This window comes from Talpa occidentalis, unplaced genomic scaffold (assembly GCF_014898055.3).
Source record: "Talpa occidentalis isolate TD23 unplaced genomic scaffold, MPIMG_talOcc4v2.1 talOcc4.15, whole genome shotgun sequence".
Taxonomy (NCBI): domain Eukaryota; kingdom Metazoa; phylum Chordata; class Mammalia; order Eulipotyphla; family Talpidae; genus Talpa; species Talpa occidentalis.
Window position 1 is genome coordinate 54,082,747 of NW_023601543.1, and position 22,618 is coordinate 54,105,364.

Genomic DNA, 22,618 nt, shown 5'->3' on the forward strand with positions numbered 1-22,618 from the left:
GTCTTGTCCATGAATAGTTCTTAGTTCTCCTTGTCAGGGGGAGGGTAGTCAGGAAAGGCCTATTTTATCATTTTGATCCATTCTGAGTCTAAATGAAACTTTGTGTATTTTTTAGCTCTGTCATAATTGTTTTAGACCAATGTGGTCCAATAGAAATTTTTGCATTGACAAAAATGTTTGATAATCTGCCCAACATAGTAACATCTAGCCACATGTGTCTACTGAGCACTTGAAATGTAACTTGTATTATGGAGGAACTACATTTGAATGTTTAATTAATTTAAATATAAAAATAGTCATGTGTATGGGACAGCTTAGTTCTAGACTTCATGAAAAATGAAATTTCTATAAACATTGGCTGCTTTTCTCTTTTCTAGTTGTGTTGGTGTCGAAGAGGAGAAGGCTGCTGACATCGATCTCTACCACTGCCCCAACTGTGAGGTCTTACATGGGCCCTCTATTAGTAAGTAGATCTTTGGGTTTCCAAGAGAAGGTGTTCCAGAGGAGAGAAAGCAAGGAAGCTTGGAAGGGAAATTGCCTTTGCCTAAGTGCTTCAGATTCGTCTCTCTTAGGAAACAGTAGAAACTTACTCAGGCCTCGAAACCCAGCCTCACCACTGTGAAAGGGCAAAAGTACAGAGCTTCACCTCCCTGCATTCCTAGGGATTCCCCAAAAGCATCACCTGGTCCTCACCAGGGACTTTAAGTCTGTGAGAAACTCATTAATTCCACGTGCTCCAAGCATTTGTTAGATTAGAACAGAAGCAGGATCTGCTGAGGCCTTTGATTTTTGAAACAACAGCTAGCTTATGACCATTCTGACTTACTGTCTCATGTCTTTTTCTGGCTTAGTGAAAAAACGCCGTGTGTCATCGAAAGGGCATGAAACACAAAAGGGGAAGCCAGTGAAGACTGGGAGCCCTACGTTCATTCGAGAACTCCGGAGTAGGACCTTTGACAGGTGAAACCCTTACTTTAAGGGCAGGCATACAAATACCAGGACTCAGGGAGCCTGTAGAAAAACTCTTGAGTTCCCTCTGGGAACTGATTTAGTCATTTTCTGAGAAACATTGCTAGAGCTTCATTGGATGTGTCGCATACATGAAGGTCTACTTGTAGAAACTTTTGATAGATTGGGAGACAGATTTCACCTGTCAGGAAAGGATATTTACATGTACTCTAGGAATGCTAGAACTAGAAGAAGTGCTAAAGATAAGTTTAATTCTCCTGTAGAGAGAAATTTTCAGTATTCACATATTTCTTTAATAATAAAGAGTTTTTTTCCCTTAAAAATTTAAGATGAACTTCTTAAAAAAAATTTACTGGAATTAACTTAGAAACATTTAATGAATAAAGCACTCTCTTTTGCTTAGTTTTTAATTCATTTGACCATTTTCAGTTTTCCTATAATTGAAGTATGATTTAGGAGTGTGTTTCTTGAAATTAATATTGTTTGTTTTATTTATTTAAAAGCAGTGAGTCTCCTTTTTTTAAAAAAAAGATAACTTTATTAAATGGAACATTATATACACACTACTTCATACCATGTCTACATTAAGATATATTTAAAAAAAAACATTTTTCCATTTTTGATACATGAATTACAATAAAATGGAAGAGACATTACATTAATATATAACAGATAAAATCAATGTAAATTTTCCAAAAACAATGTACATTTTAGAAATACATGTTCTATATTATTTAAGTGACTTCCACAGAGGTTTCCTGGGGTCCTTGATCCTCAACTCCCTGGCTGAACAACAATGGCGCCTGTGGGTGTGCTTTCCTGGTGCCCACAGTCCACCTTAGTGGAGGATCCCCATCTCAGCTCCAAATTGCAGATGTGCACAGGGCCTGGCTTGCGCATGCTTTTCAGCTCACCTTCATCTACGGAACTTGCCCTCTCTCAGTTCCACAGAAGTTTCATGGGGTCCCTGACCGCCACTCCCTAGCTTGCCTTCTCAAAGTATTTTTTAATTTCTTTTTTGATCTCCTCTTTAATCCGGTGGTCTTTAATTTCCATGAAGTGGGAGGGTTTCTTGCTGTTTTCATGGTTTATTTCTAGTTTGATGCCTTTATGATCAGAATAATTGGTATGATTTTGATCTTAATGTATCTGTTGATGTTGTCTTGTGGTCCAATATGTGATCAGTCCTGGAGAATGATCCATGCGCACTTGAGAAAAATGTGTACTTGAATTTTTTTGGGTGCAGTGTCTTATTAATGTCTGTTAAGCCCATGAGGTCTAGGTCAGGGCTCTAGTGTCTTTGTTGATCTTTTGTCCTGTAGATCTGTCCATTGGTTAGAGTCGGGTGTTGAAGTCTCCTACTATAAATGTATTTTGTCTAATGTCTGTTTTCAGAGTTGATAATAATTGTCATATATTTTGGTGCTCCTTCATTTGGCGAGTATATGTTGATGAGTGTTATATCTTCCTGATGTATTGTCCCCTTAATTATAATGTAGTTTCCATCCAAGTCTCTTTTCACCTTTTTTAGTTTGAAGTCTACTTCATATGACATAAGTATAGCTGTTCTGCCTTCTTTTTGGTTAATTTGCTTTAAGGATTGCTTTCCAACCTTTTACTTTCAGTCTTTGTTTATCTTTTGTAGTTGAATGTGTTTCCTGGAGAAAGCAGAAGGCTAGATTTTGTTTTTTATCCATCCTGCTACTCTGTTTATCTACAATAAGATACCACCTCACACCTGTCAGAATGGCTAGCAGCAAAAAGAGAAGAGATAATAAATGCTGGTGAGGATGTGGGGAAAGGGGAACTTAATGCACTATTGATGGGATTGTAAACTGGCATAGCAACTATGGAAAACAGTAGGGAAGATCCATAAAAAATTAAAAGTAGAAATTACTCGAAGATCCAGTAATCCCACTCTGGGAATATATTCAGAGGAAACTAAAACTCTACATAGAAGAAATATCTGCATCCTTCCCCTCCATTAAAACCTCAGTGCCCATAGATAGATGAAAAGATAAAGTTGTTTATATGAAAAGTCACACGTCACTTAATGGGTATACGTTCTGAGAGATGTTATTAGCTCTAGACTGTACTACTACTCCAACCCAAAATAATCAATGATGAAAATAGCCAGCCAAGAATACTGTATTTTGATGCTAGCTCCAACCCTTGGGGCTGGTACTAACCTTGTGAAACACACTGACAGCTCACAGACTACTGAGTCTTAGATGTGGAGCCCCAGAGAAGAGGGTTACTGACAGTACCAGAAACACAATTGGGCTGGATTCCTCCGAGGCCTGCCCCCACTCTGCTGACTCAACAACAGCAAATACAGGTCTCAGTACCTATGGTCGCCTATAAGGCCCAAAATCCAAACAGATCACATAGCCTTAAGCAGGAAAAATAAAAGTAGCTCATCTAAATTCTCACTATATATTTTTTCAATGATATATGGAAACTTAAAGTAGAAAATATGAAGACACAAAATATGACTTAAGATCTCAAGTGCAGATGACATCACAATAAGAGCATGACTCTAAATACAACCACAAAGACATTGAAGATTATCTTTCCATCAGATTGTCAAAATTGCTGTAATAAAGAAACTCAAAGATAGAAGATAAATCAGAAAAGCAAGTCAAAGTGATATAAAAAACCCATAAAAACTTAGAAATACAAGAAAATTCAGAAAAAATGACATAAAAATAAAATGAACAGAAGGTAAATATTAAGAATTAAATTTAAATAACAGATTCATAATGTAAAAGACTTAATAAATGGGATAAGAACTCAAGAGGAAGATAATGGAAGCAGAGTGGACCCAGTGGAGGCTCAAATTACCTCAAAGATAGTAGTGCACAAAAGACCCACATGGAAGAAGAGAGAAGTAAGATGTGAAAAAATGAATAAGTACTTCAAGATCTATTCAGCTGCATTAAGAAAGGCAACAGAAGGATAATGGGTAAACAAGAAGGGTAAAAGAGGAACAGAGAGCTTATTCAAAGAAATTATAGAGGAAAATCTACCAAATCTGCAAAAGGAACTAAATATACAAGTACACAAAGCTAAAAGAACACTGGGTTATCTAAATGCAATGAGATACAAAAAGACACAGTTTCCCTACTTAAACAAGAGTTCAAAATAAAGAATTTAGAAGTTGGCTAAGGAATAAAAGGTGGTGAAATAAAAAAAGTAACCTCCATCAGATTTTCACTATATTTTTTAGCCGACACACCACAGAAAAGGAGAAAATGGAATGGGTAGCATATTTGAATGCAAGATACTCAATGATAAAAATAGCCAGCCCAAAATACTGTATCCTGCAAGGCTCTCAGATTTTAAAGTCTTTCTAAAAAAACAGAAGCTTCAGGAATTTTCTAACACTAGGCCTTTGCTACAGAAATTTTGAAAGGAGCTCTCCTATCTAAATCAAAAAGAAGAAAGTCCGCAAAAATTGAAAAAGTATTAAAAACAAAAAAAGAAAAACAGTGAGAGTATTGAGCCCTCATATAGCAATAATCACCCTAACCCTAACCCTAAGTATAAATGAACTGACTCGCCAAGCCACAAGGTGACTGTTTATTTATTTATTTATTTTTGCATTCAAAAGGTCATACAGGAATTTATTTTGTATGTGCGTGGTTTGGTTTTGTTTTTCTTTTTTTATTATTTTATATATTTTTTACATCATTTTTCATTTTTGTACAATATATGCATTTTCATCTTGGTTCTAGTCCCCATAAAATTCCCGCCACCCTTGTTGTGATCCTACTCCCTCTGCCCCCAGTAGTGTGTCTCTGGTTTATAGTTGCCTGTCAATTTTGATTTTTACTTTATTATAATTAGTCTTTTTCCCTGATCCCTTGTTTGGGTATTCTAAATTCCTGCTATGAGTGAGACTATCCAGTATTTTTCTTTTTCTTTCTGGCTTATTTCACTGAGCGTGATCCCTTCCAGCTCTATCCATGTTGCTGCAAATGGCATGAGTTTTATCTTTTTTGATTGCTGAGTAATATTTCACTGTGTTTATGTACCACATATTCTTGATCCCATCATCTATTTTTGGGCATTTGAGTTGTTTCTGTAGCTTAGCTTACCTGTTGTAAATAGTGCTGCAATAAACATAGGGGTGCAGGTGTCCTTTTGAATTAATGTTTTTTTCCTTTATTTTTAATTTTATTTTTATATTCCCCATACAATTGCTACCCCCTTATTTTGATCACAATCCGTCCTTTCCCCGCCCCCCCCCAATAGTGTGTCTCTGGTTCATAGTTGTTTGTTGATTTTGATTTTTTCTTTCTTATACTTATTCTTTTGCCTGGTCCCTTATTTAGGTTTTCTAGATTCCTGCTATGAGTGAGACCGTCCGGTATTTTTCTTTTTCTTTCTGGCTTATTTCGCTGAGCATGATCCTTTCCTGCTCCATCCATGTTGCTGCAAATTGCATGTGTTTATCTTTTTTGAATGCTGAGTAATATTCCATGGTGTATATGTACCACATCTTCTTGATCCAGTCATCTATTTTTGGGCATTTGGGTTGTTTCCAAAGCTTAGCTACTGTAAACAGTGCTGGTATAAACATAGGGGTGCAGGTGCACTTTGGAATTGATGTTTCTGTGTCATTTGGGTAAATACCTAGGAGTGGAATTGCTGGATCATGTGGGAGCTCTATCTTTAGTAGGTTGAGGAATCGCCACACAGCTTTCCATAGTGGTTGGACCAGTTTGCACTCCCAACATCAGTACAAGAGAGTTCCTTTTGCTCCACATCCTCACCAACATATGTTGTTGCTAGTTTTTTTTAATATGTGCATTCTCACTGGTGTAAGATGGTATCTCATTGTAGTTTTGATTTGCATTTCCCTGATTACAAGTGATGTTGAACATTTTTTCATATGCCTGTTGGCCATTTGTATTTCCTCTTCGGAGAAGTTTGTTTTTAGCTCCTCTGCCCATTTTTTGACTGGATTATTTTCTTTGTTTTTGGTGAGTCTCATCAACTCTTTGTAGACTTTTGTGATCAGTCCTTTATCATTAGTGTTGTGTGCAAAAATGTTCTCCCAGTCGGTGGGGTTTCTCTTTGTTTTTGTTATTGTCTCTTTTGCTGTGCAGAAGCTCTTTAATTTGATGTAGTCCCAGCTGTTTATCTTTGCCTTCACTATCACTGCTTTGGGTGATGTGACTGTAAAGATGTCTTTAAGGTGAATGTCATGTAGTGTTTTGCCTATATTTCCTTCTATATATTTTATGGTTTCAGGTCTTATGTCTAGTTCTTTAATCCATTTTGAGTTGATTTCTGTGCATGGTGTGAGGTAGTAGTCAAGTTTCATTCTTTTGCATGTAGCAACCCAGTTTTCCCAGTGCCATTTATTGAACAAACTTTCTTTGCTCCAGTGCATATTCTTTGCTCCTTTGTCAAAGGTTAGTTGACCATAAATCTGTGGGCTTATTTCTGGGTTTTCTATTCGGTTCCATTGGTCCGTGTGTCTGTTCTTGTTCCAATACCATGCAGTTTTGATTATTATGGCTTTGTAGTATAGTTTGAAATCTGGGCGAGTGATGCCTCCATTCCATTCTTTTTTTTTTTTTTCAGGAGGGTTTTGGCTATTCAGGGTTTTTGGTGGCTCCATATGAATTTCATCAATATTTTTTCTATTTCTTTGAAGAATGACATTGAAATTTTAATTGGAATAGCATTGAATCTGTAGATTGCTTTTGTTAGGTTGGCCATTTTGATAATGTTAATTCTTCCAATTTATGAGCAGGGGATGTCTTTGCATTTCTTTGTGTCTACTTCTATTTCTTTTAACTGTTTTATAGTTTCCTTTGTATATGTCCTTTACTTCTTTTGTTAGGTTTATTCCCAAGTATTTGATTTTTTTTGTTTCAATTGTAAAAGGAATTTTTTCTCGATTTCTTCTTCTTCAAATTCATTGTTTGTGTATAGGAAGTCTGCTGATTTTTGTGCGTTGATTTTGTATCCTGCCACTAAACTGATTGATTAGTTTAGTTTTTCTGTGGAGTTTTGGGGGTTCTCTGTATATATTATCATATCATCTGCAAATAGTGATAGCTTGACTTCTTCCTTGCCTATTTGGATTCCTTGTTTGTCTTTCTCTTGTCTTATTTCTCTGGCTAGGACTTCCAGTATTATGTTGAGAAGCAGTGGTAAGAGTGGACATCCTGGTCTTGTTCCAGATCTTAATGGGAATGCTTTCAGCTTTTCACCATTGAGAATGATATTGGTTGTGGGCTTGTCATAGATGGCCTTTATGATGTTGAGGTATGTTCCTTGTATCCCAAAAATTTCAAGGGCCTTTATCATTAATGGGTGTTGCCCTTTGTCGAATGCTTTCTCAGCATCTATGGTTATTATCATATGGTTTTTATATTTCTTTTTGTTGATGTGTTGGATTACATTGATTGATTTTCGGATGTTGAACCATCCTTGTGTCCCTGGAATAAATCCTACTTGGTTGTGGTGAATTATCTTATGGATGCATTGTTGGATTCTGTTGGCAAGGATTTTGTTGAGGATTTTTGCCTCAGTGTTCATTAGGGAGATTGGCCTGTAATTTTATTTTTTGTGCTATTTTTCTTGCGTTTTGGTATTAGTGTAATGTTGGCTTTGTAGAATGTATTTGGTAGCATTCCTTCTTTTTTCAATTTTTTGGAAGAGTTTGTATAGGATAGGCACTAAGTCACTGCTGAACATTTGGTAGAATTCATTTGTGAAGCCGTCTGCACCTGGGCTTTGTTTTTTGGGAGTGCTTTGATTATTGCTTCAGTTTCACTGCTTGTAATTGGTCTGTTTGGTTCTATTTCTTCTTTTTCCAGCTTTGGATGATTATATTGTTCTAGGAATTTGTCCGTCTCTTCTAGGTTGTTAAATTTGTTTGTGTATAAGTGTTCATAGTAATCTCTTCTTATTCTTTTGATTTCTACTGAGTCTGTTGTGATTTCTCCACTTTCATTTATAATCCTATTTATACGTGTTTTCTCCCGTTTTTTCTTTGTGAGCCTTGCTGTTGGTTTGTCTATTTTGCTTATTTTTCAAAGAACCAACTTTTGGTTTCATTGATCTTTTGGATAGTTTTTTGATTTCTAATTCATTTATTTCTGCTTAGATTTTTATTATTTCCTTTCTTCCGCTGGCTTTAGGTTTTTTTTTTTTTTTTTTTTTTTTTTGTTGTTGTTCTTTTTCTAGCTCTTTGAGATGTGAGATTAGGGTGTTTCTTTGAGTTATTTCTTGTTTGTTGATGTGAGCCTGTATTGCTATATATTTTCTTCTTATTCCTGCTTTTGCTGCATCCCATACATTCTTGAAAGTGGTGTCCTCCTTGTCATTCAATTCAAATTATTTTTTAATTTCTTCTTTGATCTTCTCTTTAGTCCAGTGGTCTTACAGTAGTGTGGATTTCAATTTCCACAATGTGGGAAGGTTCCTTGTTTTCTTTTCATGATTTATTTCTAGCTTGATACCTTTATGATCAGAGAAGATATTTGGAATGATTTTGATTTTCAGTACCTGTTGATGTTTGTCTTGTGGCCCAATATGTGATCGATTCTGGAGAATAATCCATGCGCACGTGAGAAAACTGTGTACTCGGATTTTTTTGGGTGCAGAGTCCTATAGATGTCTATTAAGTCCATGACTTCTATGTCTTTATTTTGGGCTCTGGTCTTTGTTTATTTTTTGTCTCGTTGATCTGTCCATTGGTGAGATTGGGGTGTTGAAGTCTCCCACTATATATGTATTTTCTTTAATATCTGTTTTCAGAGCTGATAATAATTGTCTAATATATTTTGGTGCCCCTTCATTTGGTGAGTATATGTTGATGAGTGTTATATCTTCCTGATGTATTGTCCCCTTGATCATAATGTAGTTTCCATATGTCTCTTTTTACTTTTTTTTTATTTGAAGTCTATTTCATCTGATATAAGTATGGCTGTTCCTGCCTTCTTTTTGCTTGTAGGCTGTTTTCCAACCTTTTACTTTCAGTCTGTGTTTATCTTTTGTGGTTAAATGTGTTTCCTGGAGACAGCAGAAGGTTGGATTTTGTTTTTTGATCCAGCCTGCTACTCTGTGTCTTTTTACTGATGAGTTTAATCCATTTACATTTAGAGTTAATATTGATATGTTGGCATCTGTGTTTACCATTTTGTTTGTCTTTTTTGTGATTTTGTTCCTTGCTTTATTCTGTTCTTGTTCATTCCTCTGTTGGTTTTGGCTTTAGGACTTCTTGTAGAATTTTTTGGAGTGGGGGTTTAGTTGTAATGAATTTCTGGAGATTCTTGTTTTCTGAGTATGTCCATATATTTTCTTCATAGATGAAGGACAGCTTTGCAGGGTAAAGTATTCTTGGTTGGCATTTGCTGTCTTGAAGTTTGCTGAATATGTTACTCCATTCTCTTCTTGCCCGTAATGTTTCTTCGGAGAAGTCAGAAGTTAACCTGATAGGTTTTCCCTTATAAGTTATCTGTTTCTTCCCCCTTGCCAGTTTCATTATTTTTTCCTTGTCTTGGACTCTTGCAAGTTTTACTATTAGGTGTCTTGCCATAGGTTTTTTTTCATTATGGTAATTGGGAGTTTGTCTCTCTTCCTGTATGTCTATATTCATCTCCTTTTTCATGCTTGGGAAGTTTTCTTCAATTATCTCCTTGAATAATTCCTCAGTTCCTTTGTCTTTCTTTTCACCTTCTGGAATGCCAATAACTCTTACATTTCCTCTCTTCATAGAGTCTGTTAATTGTTTAAGAGTCTCCTCCTACTGCTTCTTTTGCACTTCTCTCTCCTTTTCTCTTTTGGCTTTTTATTTCCGTATCTTCTATAGTACTGATCTGTTCTTCCATTTCATCGATCCTGTTTTCATTGCTTTTCCCCAGAGTTCTTTATCTCTTCTAGTAATCTTTTTGTCTCATGCATTTCTTTTCTTTCCTTTCTTAAGGTCTCAATTTCATTATTTGTCTCAACTCATTTTTTTCTTTTTCGTTTTCTTTCTGCTTTTTAATCAGGATCATTATTAATTGTCTATCTGATAGGCTGAGAAGTTCTTCCATGTCATCGCTGAGCTCTGGTGACTGTGTTTCTTTTTGTGGTGTGTCCTCCTTGCTTGCTTGGTTATATTTTTTCTTCTCCCTGTTGTTTGCTTTCTAATTAGTTCTATGTGTTGGGACATTGTGCCACTGGCGTTGGTGGGCATCTCTTTGGAGTATTCCTTTAGGGGTCTTGGAAACTGTTTACCAGGCTGAGACCAGCACTGGTAGGCCAAAACTCCACCCGGATGTTGATGCTATGTTGCTGGGCTCTGTCTCTTACAGTTCCCTCCCTCTGTGTGTACTCACTTCCAACAGGGAATCAGCTAGTTGGTGATTTAGTTCTGGTCACTAGGTGGCACCAGAGACCCGTACTTACTGAACTGTGCTTTTTCCCAGTGGTTCTCTGAGTAGGGGAGTGGGGTGCTCAGGGGAGCCCCTCAACACAGGGGCTCTTATTTAAGCCAGGTGCTGTGTCTGACCTGTGTTCACTAGGTGTTGTGCCCGCTGCTGTGTGGATCCAATGCCCTGAAGTCTGCATCTAGGTCTCAGTTCCAGGGCTTATCAGATCCAAAACACTGGCTGTCACCTTGTGCAGTGCCTGCTGCTATGGCGTGTCCCATGCCCCGCATCCTGTGCCTAGCTATCAGTTCCAGGATGGGGTCTTGCTCCACGCCTTATTTCCCTCTTTACCCCTGTTTGCGTGGCCCACCCTCTCTCAGTGCCAGAGGGTGTTTTTGTGATCCCTGGTTTCCAACTATAGGGTGTTGGTGATTTTTTTCCTGGTCGCTGGGGGGGCGCCAGATATCTTTCCTAGTGTCCTTCCGGAACTGTTTTCAAGCTGGTGGGTTGGAGGAACAGAGTGGGAGTGGTGTGGAGAGTTTCAACGGCGTGGGGGTGCTGTGTTTGCCTTGTGCCCCACCATCGTGGGGATCCCATGCCCTGAATTTCATGCCCTGGGTCTTGTTTCCCAAAGCCCTCAGGTCCAGGACGCGGGCTGTAGCCCAGTTCAGTGTCCACGAAATGGCGCCTTTTGCATCCCACTCCCATGTCTGGGCGCCTGGTTTCTGATTACTCAGTGAGGGACATTCACCTCAATGATGGCCCCCATGAGTCTCCCAGCAAGCCTAGGTCACAGGCGCCGGGACCTGGGCAGCCCAGATCCGCATATGCTTTTCTTTCTCCAATGGCGCCAGGAGCAGTTAGCTCACCTCCATGGCGAATCCTGCAGGGTTCTCCACAATTCTAGTTCACAGGGTGTGGTGGTTGAAATAGTTCCTTTCCACTCACAGTTCTGCTTGATGCGTAGTTTGTTCTTGTTGGTTGTTTCAGTTGTTTTTTTTTTTTTCTCCTTTCCATTGGTTGGAGAGTGCCGACTTTGTGGGTGGGGGAGGGCAGCAGGGTTCTGAGCTTTCCTCCCTTCTAGTCCTCTTTTATGGCAACTTTCTTCCTTGGGCAGTTTGCCAGAGTCGCCCATTTATCTTCTGTGTCCCAGTTCTCTCAGGGACCTGTCGCTTTTCCTCCCTATTAACTTTTTTTTTATGGGAGGTCTTATTCGCAGCGTTTCCTTGCCGCCATGTTGATGACATCGTCCTTGAATTAATGTTTTTGTATCCTTTGGGTAGATACCTAGGAGTGGAATTTCTGTATCATATGGAAGCTCCATTTTTAGCAGATTGGGGAGCCTCCATACAGCTTTCCATAGTGGTTGGACCAGTTTGCACTCCCAGCATCTTACAGCAGTGAGAATCACACATGTTAAAAAAAAAAAAAACTTGCAACAATAAATGTTGGGGAGGATGTGGAGAAAAAGGTGACTGTTTAGATGAAGTCTGGCTGACTGGAACAAGTTCAATTATAAGTCAGTGTATAGGACGTACATGGTTATTTTTTTTTTTTCTGTAACACAGTTTGGCCTACATACTCAGTAGAATCAGAGGTAAAATGGCCTATTGATGGATCTTTGAACTATCAGGTATTTTGTAATTGGAGAAATTTTGTAGAAGATCAGGCAAATGGGACAAACTCCCACATTATATGTGCCTTTAGAACCCTCTATGAATTGTATTTAGAAAAGCCAGAGGCCCATTTGATGGCACAAAGAAGAGGGAGCATCATTTCCCTCACTCTGGTAGCTATACAATCGAAGAGCAGGAAGAGGAAGACCATCCTTTACTGGAGACTGTGAATCATCTGAGAATCCCTTTCAAGAGACCAACACCTCCCCTGGGGAGGCTGCAGAGTCTCTGCAGGCCTGGCTGCTCCCATAGAATAGGAGACTAGAATGACTTCTCAAACCAAATGGGGCAATTTCGTCAAAGGAGCTGAACTGGGGTTGGACAGTTCCCTCTACCCAGCCATCCTGTTGGGTAGACTAAATGAAAAGCGGCCACATGCTGGATACTATTTGTCACACAATCCCATTTCCACTGGGGATCTCCTAAACTGGAGAAATTTTGTCCTCTCCTAAACTGGAGAAATTTTGTTCCTGAATACCAGTAGGATGCTGAAAGGATGGCTAACTTTTGCCTCTATTTTTGTCTCCTATCTGGCTACACAGGGAGAGATACAACCCATGTTACAAACACTGTTGACTTTGGATGAACAGAGGATGGTTTTAAGGAAGGCCAGAGGCTCATTCTAGAGGCTCATTGTCTCCACAGGGAGTATCTATTGTAGAACCAGAAGAAGCCATGCCAATGGTAGACCCTAAGTGGGATGTGGATGAAAGGGGAATGGAAAAGCTAGAACACTTTAAGATGTACTTAGTAGGGCTGAAGCAGGGAATTCCTAAGCAGAAAAAATTGGAAAGATATTAAAATTTCAACAAAAAGCCCATGAGGAGCCATTTAAGATTCTTGAAAAGATTAGCCACGTCTTTTTGTGATTTTATTCCTTGCCTTATTCTGTTCTGTTCTTCCTATTTATTCCTCTGTTGGTTTTGGCTTTAGGCCTTCTTGTAGTGTTTTTTGGAGTGAAGGTTTAGCTGTAAAGAAATTCTGTTGATTCTCTTTGTTTGAGAAGTTACTTATTTTTCCTTCATAGGTGAAGGGGAGCTTTTCAGGGTAAAGTATTCTTGGTTGGCATTTGTTGACTTGGAGTTTGTTGACTATGTCACTCCATTTTCTTCTCAGCTGTAGTATTTCTTTGGAAAAGTCTGGCGTCATTCTGATTGGTTTTCCTTTATAGGTTATCTGTTTCTTCCCCCTCATCAGCGTCATCATTTTTTCCTTGTCTTGGACTTTTGGGAAGCTTTACTATTATGTGTCTTGCTGTAACTTTCCTTTCCTTGTGGTAATTTGGTGTTCTTCTAGCTTCTTGTATGTCTATTTTCATCTCCTTCCTCATGCTTGGGAATTTCTCTTTGATTATCTCCTTGAATAGTTTCTTGGTTTTTTGTCTCTCTCCTCATATTCTGGGATTCCTATAACTCCTATATTTCCTAGTTAGTTCTCGAGCATTTCTCCTTCTTTTTCCAATGTACTTCTCTTTCTTTTTCTTGTTGGTTCTTTTTCTATCTGTGTCTTTGAGACTACTGATTTGTTCTTCCATTTCATCAATTCTGTTTTCATTACTTTTCCAGAGTTCTTTATGTCCTCTGTTAATCTTTTAATATCCAGTGTTTCCTTCATTTCCTTCTTTAAAGCCTCAATTTCATCCTTCAGTTCATTAATTATATTTCTCATATCATTCTTTTCCTTTTCATCTTTATGTTTTAATCATGGTGATTCCAAATTCTCTAGTTGCAGGCAGAGAAGTTCTTCCATGTCATTGTTGTTTATTTCTTAGGCGAGAATTTCTTTTTGTGTCCTTCCCAGATGGCTTACTTGGTTATTTGTATATTTCCTTCTTGTTTTTTTTTTCCTAATTTTTTCTATGTGTTGGGCCACTGTGCCACTGGTACTGGCAGGCATCTCTTCGGGATACTTCTCCCAGGACATTGGCAACTGGTGGCCAGACTGAGTCCAGCACTTTCATGCTAGACTCCACAAGGATAGTGATGCTGTGGATGGGTTGATGGGTGCTGTCACTGAAGACCGCTGATCTTTGTGTTTATTTTTTTTTTCTTTTAAAGATTTATTTATTTGTGCATATAAGATTTTTGTATGCTGCTGGTCTGTTCCCCTACTTGCCCGTCTTAACCTTTTTTTTTGCAGAACCCTTCCTCTATCTTTACTCAGTTCCAGAAGGGGATCACTGGTTGCTGGCTTTCAACAGCCCAGCAGGCAGGCCTACACTTTCCTGGGACCCACAGCTCACCTTGATGGCAGAACCCTCCCTCTCTTCTACTCAGTTCCAAAAGGGATATGTGTGGTCATGGGCCTCTAGCAGCCTTGCACAGGTCAGCACTTTCCTGCTCACCTTTGTTTGCAGAGTCCTCCCTCTGTCTTTACTCAGTTCCAGAAAGGAATCACTCTTGCTGGCTACCAACAGTCCAGCAAGCAGGCCTGCACTTTCCTGGGACCCACAGTTTACCTTGATGGTGGAGACCTCCCTCTCTTCTATTCAGTTCTAAAAGCGGGGGTGGGGGTGTGGGGAGGTGGAGTTGCCTCTGGTAGCCTTGTGCAGCCATGTTTAGTGTTTTCCGACACTTCCATATTGCTTTTCACACTGGCTGGACCAGGTTTGATTTCCCATATGCCCAAAACCCGTAGGAGGGTTTCCTTTTCTCTACATCTTCACCAGCACTTGTTTCTGGTCATTTTAATATGGGCCATTCTCACAGTTGTGAGAGATCTCATTGTGGTCTTGATTTGCATTTCTCTAATAATAAGTGATTGAAAACACTTATTCATGTGCCTGCTAGCCATTTAAATGTCTTCTTTGGAAAGGTGTGTCTTTAGCTTTTTTAATCCATTTTTTTAAATGCATTTTTTTAATAGAGGCATGTTTTATTTGTTTGTTTGTTTGTTTGTTTGTTTGTTTATACATGCACTGGGTACAGTCAGAAGCATGGGAGGGTGAGAGAATTCACCAGAGCCAGAGCTGGGAGCACAGCAGGCAGAAGGACCGAGGTACACTGCTGAGGGGAGCAGCGGGCGGCAGGAGAGGTCTGCGCGCCATGCGGGACCCTCCTCTGGTGGCTGGGGAGCAGCCGGGGATGGAACTGGCGCCGCAGAGGCCGCGCGCAGCTTCTCAACCTAGCGCTCAACCGCTGCGCCACCGGGGAGACCCTTAATCCAATTTTTGAATGGGTTATTTATTTTTTGTAAAGTTTTATGTGTTTTTTGTTTATCTTTGATATCAGTTCTTTATGGATGTGTGACATGCTCCCATTCAATAGGGTGTCTTTTCATTTTAGTTATGGTTTCTTTCACTGTACAGAAGCTTTTTAGTTTGATGTAGTCCAAGCTGTTCTCTTTTGTTTTCCTTTCTGTTGGTGATGACTCCCTAAAGTCATCACTAAAGATTATATCATGAAATGTTTTGCCTATGTTTTCTTCTATGTTTTTTATGGTTTCAGGTTTTCCATCCAAGTCTTTGATCCACATTTGGTTGATTTTGGTGTATGGTATGAGACTATGGTCTAGTTTCATTTTTTTGTATGCAGCTGTCCAGTTTACCCAGCAGCATTAATTGAAAAGACTATCTTTATAATTGTCTGTTTATTTTTCTTTTGTTGTGTTGTGTTTTGTACTGGTATTATTTTTTCCCCTGATGTCTTATTTGGTTCTCCTATATTCCTCCTATAAGTGAAACCATCTGATATTTTTCTTTTTCCTTCTAACTTATTTCACTGAGCATAATTCCTTCTAGCTCCATCCACGTTGCTGCAAATGGCATGAGTTTGTTTATCTTTTTTGATGGCTTAATAATATTCCATTGTGTTTATATACCACATCCTGATCCGTCATCTATTCTTGGGCATTTGGGTTGTTTCTAGGTTTTACCTATTGTAAATAGTGCTGCAATAAACAGAAGGACAGGTGTTCTTTTGAATCAATGTTTTTGTGTCCTTTGGGTAGATCCCTAGGAGTGGAATTGCCAGGTCATATGGTAGCTCCATTTTTAGTAGACTAAGGAACCTCCAGACAGCTTTCCATAGTGGTTGGACCAGTTTGTACTCCCAGCAGCAATGTAGGAAAGTTCCTTTTCACCACATCCTCACCAACATTTGTTGTTGCTTGTTTTTTTGATATGTGCCATTCTTACTGGTGTAAGGTATAAGGTGGCATCTCAATGTGGTTTTGATTTGCATCTCCCTGATTATAAGGGATGTTGAACTTTTTTTGTATGCCTGTTGGCCATTTGCATTTCCTCTTTAGAGAAATGTCTTTTAAGATCTTCTGCCCATTTCTTGACTGGATTGTTTATTTTGTTTTTGTTGAGTTGTGTGAGTTCTTTTTATATCTTTGTAATCAGTGCCTTATCAGTTGACTGGAGTGTAAAGATTTTTTCCCAGTCAGTAGTGTGTCTCTCTGTTTTGGTTAATGTCTCTTGCTGTGCAGAAGCTTTTCAGTTTGATATAATCCTAGGTGTTTATCTTTTCCTTGACTATCTTTGCTTTGGGTGATAAGTCTTTAAAGATGTTATTGCAATGTATGTCTTGTAGTGTTTTATCTATATTTTCTTCTATATATTTTATGGTTTCAGGTCTTAAGTCCAGTTGTTTTATCCATTTTGAGCTGATTTTTGTGCATGGTGAGAGGTAGTGGTCTAGTTTCAGTTTTTTGCATGTGGTGGTCCAGTTTTCCCAGCACCATTTATTGAACAAACTGTCCATGTTCCATCGTATATTCTTTGTTCCTTTGCTTGACAATTTTTTATTCGGTTACTACTACTGATTCATTGTAGCTTTCCTTGCAGAAAATTTTAATTTTATTTTTAATCAATTATTTTTAATGACTACTTGGCCTTGTCTTGCCCATGTTTTTTTTTTTAACTACTCTATGACTTCATATTTCCCAACTTAATTTTTAATTTGTCTAGAATTATATAGAGTGAAATACATTTTGGTCCTGAGATTTTTTTCCAGATATTTGTCTTGACACAGCTTGTCATATCTTTTCTCTAGCAGTTTGATAAATTCCTGTTTTGTAGTTAACTAAGTATGTATGTCAATAAAATGGTTGTATATATTGCTTTTTAAATTTTTTTCCTCTCTATTTGCCAATGTTTGAAATGGGGTGATGCTGTCCTGTGTTAGGGCCAATCAGGTATGTGACAGCATCCAGTGAGATCTTCAGTGGGCAGGGCCTCTGGGGCTTAGGCTTTCTCTCATCTGGCCCACAGCTCAGATGAAGTGATTTTGAAGCCCACTGGAAATCAGTTGACTGTGGAATTCCTTGAAGAGAATAGCTTCAGTGTGCCCATCCTAGTCTTGAAGAAGGATGGATTGGGGATGACACTTCCCTCACCATCATTTACTGTGAGAGATGTGGAACACTATGTTGGTAAGTACCACAGACCCTTTTAACTGTGGCATTCTTTTCTCCCATCAAGATCTGTGACTCTTTCACTCTAATATACTTTTTGCTTTTCCTTTCTAGTCATCTTGGGGATCTAAGGTGAAATGCCATGCCCACAGTCATTCCTTGGCAAAGCTAGAATCAAAATTCTCCTCTTTTCTTCCTTTCCTAATAGGAACAAAGCCTCAAGGGATCCCCTTCCAGGGATCCATGGTCTCTGCTATATTGAGATGTGAAAGCCTTTGACTCTTGCCCTCACATGTCAGTTGTCTTCTGGGCTTAATTTTTGGGAGATATAAAGAGAAGAAGTAAGGAGGCAGGCCTGGCCAGGTGGATTGTACTATGAATGAAGCTCTGTGTCAGACAGTTCTGTTGCCCTAGCAGTCCTGGGCCTGGCACAAGTAGAGAGTGAGGGATTCTGACCCTTGCTTCCAAACACAAGCATATGAATACAGTGCCTGAGGAGAGTTTTGAATATGATGCCATTCTAGGGATTGGTGAAGGGATGAGAGAGTTTTCCACTCCCTGAGACTACTTGGGACAGAACCCATCTCTTTACTTCAGGTTCTGAAAAAGAGATTGATGTAATTGATGTGACCCGTCAGGCTGACTGCAAGATGAAGCTTGGTGACTTTGTGAAATATTATTACAGTGGAAAGAGGGAGAAAGTCCTCAATGTCATTAGTTTGGAATTCTCTGATACCAGGTAAGAGGGGCAGGGGTAACTACTAAGCCTGACATGTCTTTTTTGTCTAATGATTTACTTTTTTTTTTTTTCAATTTTCAGGGAGGTGTTTTATTGAAAAATTGTGATAAAATGTTACATTGTTAATGTACGAAAACAATATTCTATGTTAATGTATGAAACAATATTCTGGTATTCCATTTTCACAAAACGGAATGTAGTACATATGTACATATACATAGAAAAAATTGAAAAACAGAATATTATGATTATATCAGGTTGATGTGGTTATTTACTTTTCTAGCTTTTAATTGTGAAATAATTATAGATTCACAAGAAGTAGCAGAAAATGTATGGGAAAATCTTGTGTATCCTGCACCCATTTTTCCTTCAATGGGAAAGTATTAAAACTCCTGCTGTTGGTTTTAACATGCAAAGTTAATGAAAGGGTGTTTTAAAAAACTGTGTTTATTTATACCTTACTTCATCTGAAAGATTATTTGAAGTAGATTACAGAGATGCAGAGAGTGGGGAAAAGAAAATTGGAACAAAAGGAAAATAAAGGTGGGGAAATCGGATGCATCTGGTAAGCCACCTGCACACAGTGTGTAATTGTCTGGATTGTTGGTGGAGAAGGACTACAGAGTTTTCACTGAATTTCCTGAAGAGCAGAACAAATTGGGGAGTGCAGTATTATAAGACTGTAGTTTTACATAAAATAAAAACAACCAGATATTTGGGAGAAATATATCTTTACCTAGAAATGAGCCCTGATAGGTTTCTCTAATGGTGCCTCATAAAGAAGATACTATGAGATGAGAACAGTTTCAGTAGCTGTTATAAACCAAGTCCCAAGTGAATGTGCCTAGATAGGGGTGAGGGGAGAGAGGAGTATGAGCATTCAGTGGAAGCAGTGATAACCTTCAACTGGGTAAGTCTGTGGAAGTGAAACTCAGGACTTTTGGAGTCATCTGGGATGAGGATGCTGGCCAGACATCTAAAAATTAAATTTCCTATGTGCCCTTGCAGATTCTGTGAAGAGAACTTATTTTTTTTTTATCTTTTTTGACCTTTACTGGGATTGGGAGAGAGCATTCTATTCAGGTTTCAACCTTCAATTCTCAATCAGCTTATATCTGTTCTATAACCCTTCTTTGTTAGACTTTCCAATCTTGTGGAGACACCCAAGATTGTTCGGAAGCTATCATGGGTGGAAAACTTGTGGCCAGAGGAATGTGTCTTTGAGAGGCCCAACGTGCAGAAGTACTGCCTCATGAGCGTGAGGGATAGCTATACAGACTTCCACATTGATTTTGGTGGCACCTCAGTCTGGTACCACGTGCTCAAGGTAGGAATGGAGTCAGTTAAATCTGAAGTCTTTCCTATTTTTTTCTATATTTATTAATCTAATTGATTATAATAATCATAGTTTTTTTTTTCTCTTTATTATATTTTTCCTACATCGCTGTAGTCCCTGTAGTTTTCCCACCATCTCACCTGTGAACCATCACCATATTCTCTTGTGTTCTTCCCTCCTCTATTTTGACTCTTTTCCCTCCCTTTCCCTTGCTATATGCCTCAGATCTATTGTCAACTTGCTAGTTTTAACTTTTTCTTTAACTTTTCTTTGGTAGGAGACTTCAACAACCCATTCTTACCAATGGAGTCTTCCTTTTGTGGCAGCAAAAAACAGGTTGCTGAGGCCCTCTTGCCTCCTAGATTCTATTTGGTTGACATTTCTACATAACTACTCTATCAGGGTTGGATACTTGGTGGACCTGTCATATAAACCATCTATAGTTTTGACACTTCACATTTTTTTTGAATCACAGTAGATACCTAAGTTTATTTTCTTAATTGAGCCAATCTGTATTACCACTATGTATGGATATGTCTACTGCAGAAATTCCTGGTAACATGAGAAATTTCCCCTTCTCCCAATTTTATTGAAATATAATGTATATATCATAACGTCATCCATCTTAGGTCTGTACTTTAATGAATTTGACAACTGTATATAGTCGAATAGCTGCCCCTACCATCAAAATAGAGCATGCGTGTGTGTGTGTGTGTGTGTATAATGCAGTTATTTAATGTCCACCTTCCTGTAGTTATTCCCTTTTTTTAAAAAGGTTTATTTGTTTATGCATACAAGATCTGGGGTACAGGCCAGAGGTGTGGGGGGTGAGAGGATTCACCAGATACAAAGTGGGGAACGGAACAGGTGGATTGACTGAAATACACTGCTCAGGGGAACAGCGGGCAAGACAGGAGAGGTCTGCTGTGCCATGTGGATCACCTCCCTGGCTGCAGATTGAACTTGTGCTGCAGAGGCTGCTGATAGCTTCATAGTGCTACAACTTAACCCCTTGCGCCACCAGGGAGGCCCTATAGATTCTCATTTAATAGCAATTACAACTTTGTGATTCACTTATCATCACTGACTACAAAGGATTTTTGAAGTCTGAAAAAAAATTTCTGAAATGATTTTTATTGATTTCCACCACTACTCATTCTATTTGGTTTTCTTATCAGAAATTCCAAGACAGAGCAGAAAATTTTGGATATGCCTCTTGTCCAGATGATCCCAAATCTTTTTTTTAAAGATTTATTTATTTATTTTATACAAGAACCGGGGTACAGGCCAGATGTGCAGGAGGGTGAGAGGATTAACCAGAGACAGAGTGGGGAACAGAACAGGCAGACTGATGAAATACACTGCTGAGGGGAGCAGCAGGTGAGACAGGAGAGGTCTGCCACACCATGTGGGACCCTCGCCAGCCTGCCAGGATTGAACCCGTGCTGCACAGGCTGCGGACAGCTTCACAGCACGGCACTTAACCGCCTGCGCCACCAGGGGAGGCCCCAGATGATCCCAAATCTTGAACTAGTTGTTTCCTTTGGTTTATCATTAAAAAATTGGACTGTGTAAATAAATTGATGTTACTCAAATGTGAGATTAAATTACTTATTTTTAAATAATTTCTTTTTGGCAGAACCATCCAATATTTGCAAAAATAATAGGAAGAATTCTTCTGTATCCTTTGCTCAGATTCCTCAAATGTCACCATTTCATTATGTTCTTTTTTCTACAGCAAACATAATAAAATGGTTTTATATGTCTTTTTTCCTGAAATATTTAGTAGTTGTAGTATTGGTGTCTCTTCAGTGTGTGTTCCTTTAAAAGAAGCTCATTCTCTTATATAACCACAGTATAATTATCAATATCACAAAATTAACGTTGATATACTACAGGTCTGATTAAAATTTCTCCAGTTTTGCAATAGACATTTTAGTGTTAGTTGCTTTTCTTTGTTGAAATTCATCATCATGAAATATTAGTTGAACTAATCAAGCTGTGGGTTGGGGATATTTTCACACTAGTATGTCTTTTTTTTATCCCCTGCCAAAATATTTATCTGGTGAGTACCCAGGCAAAACATAATTACTTAATAAAATATTTTCCAACAAATAATCACCTAACGTATAATCTTCTGGAAGTCCTTAGGCAATTACTGAACTTTTAAAACTTTTATTAGCTTTGATTGTAGGTGTGAGAAAGAACACTCTCTGTAAATGGCATTTAAAGACAAATTCAATTTTTTTCTCATCACTAATGTGACCTTAAGTTCTCCTAGAGCCGGTAGTATTAATCTACTCATTTGTAGAGCCATTTTTCATTTGGCATTGTATCTAAAATAGGAGCCTTTGGTGTACATTTGTCCTAAGTTGAATAATTTTGGTTGAAATGCCCTTTCTAATTTGTTTTTGACTCTCTTATAGAAACTTAAAAATCCAAAGTGCAAAAGACCTTTTGAAGTTTTCTAAATCCACATATAAATGATTGTTGAATGGGTTTGGGAAAGAATTCTGGCATGGTCTTGAAACATGGAAGAGAAAATAGCCTTTAAAGAGACCCTAGAGGACTTTTCTGGCAACTCTTACTGATTTTAATACTTCATCCTCTTTTTGTTTCAGGGGGAGAAGATCTTCTACCTGATCCGCCCAACAAATGCCAACCTAACTCTCTTTGAGTGCTGGAGCAGCTCTTCTAATCAGAATGAGATGTTCTTTGGGGACCAGGTGGACAAGTGCTACAAGTGTTCTGTGAAGCAAGGACAGACACTTTTCATTCCTACAGGTCTTCCCTGGGTCAATCTGGGAGGTTGTGAGGACTGTGTGAAAAGGAAGTAAGCTTGTAGGGTCTGATTACATGGGGTATCCTTGTCATATCACCTGAAGGCTCACAAGTGGACTTCAAAAAAATTCCATGGTGGCCATTGGACAGCATCATCATTTGGGGTGGCTGCAAGTGGGAAAGTCCAGGAAGAGGTTGATGCACTCCTTTGCACTGGGCTGATGTTAACTTGGACAAAGAATAGGGCACTCTACTTTAGACCTCTGGGGATAGTGACTGGAAGGCTGGCATTGTGGACTATAAATCAAAAAGAACTGTGATTGGGCTATCATTTTATTCCTAAAAAGTACATGCCTAGGTGTAACACCTACAATTATGG

The 22,618-nt window shown here is 38.6% G+C and overlaps 1 protein-coding gene across 1 annotated transcript in view; it reads left to right on the forward strand.

Annotated features, from left to right (window-relative positions):
• Positions 1-22,618, forward strand: part of PHF8 (PHD finger protein 8) — a 143,886-nt gene that overhangs the window by 57,578 nt on the left and 63,690 nt on the right. The window contains 6 exon segments of the mRNA XM_054695897.1: positions 378-463; positions 852-960; positions 17,241-17,401; positions 17,981-18,122; positions 19,263-19,449; positions 22,080-22,242. Of these exon segments, the coding sequence (XP_054551872.1) occupies positions 378-463; positions 852-960; positions 17,241-17,401; positions 17,981-18,122; positions 19,263-19,449; positions 22,080-22,242 (848 nt within the window).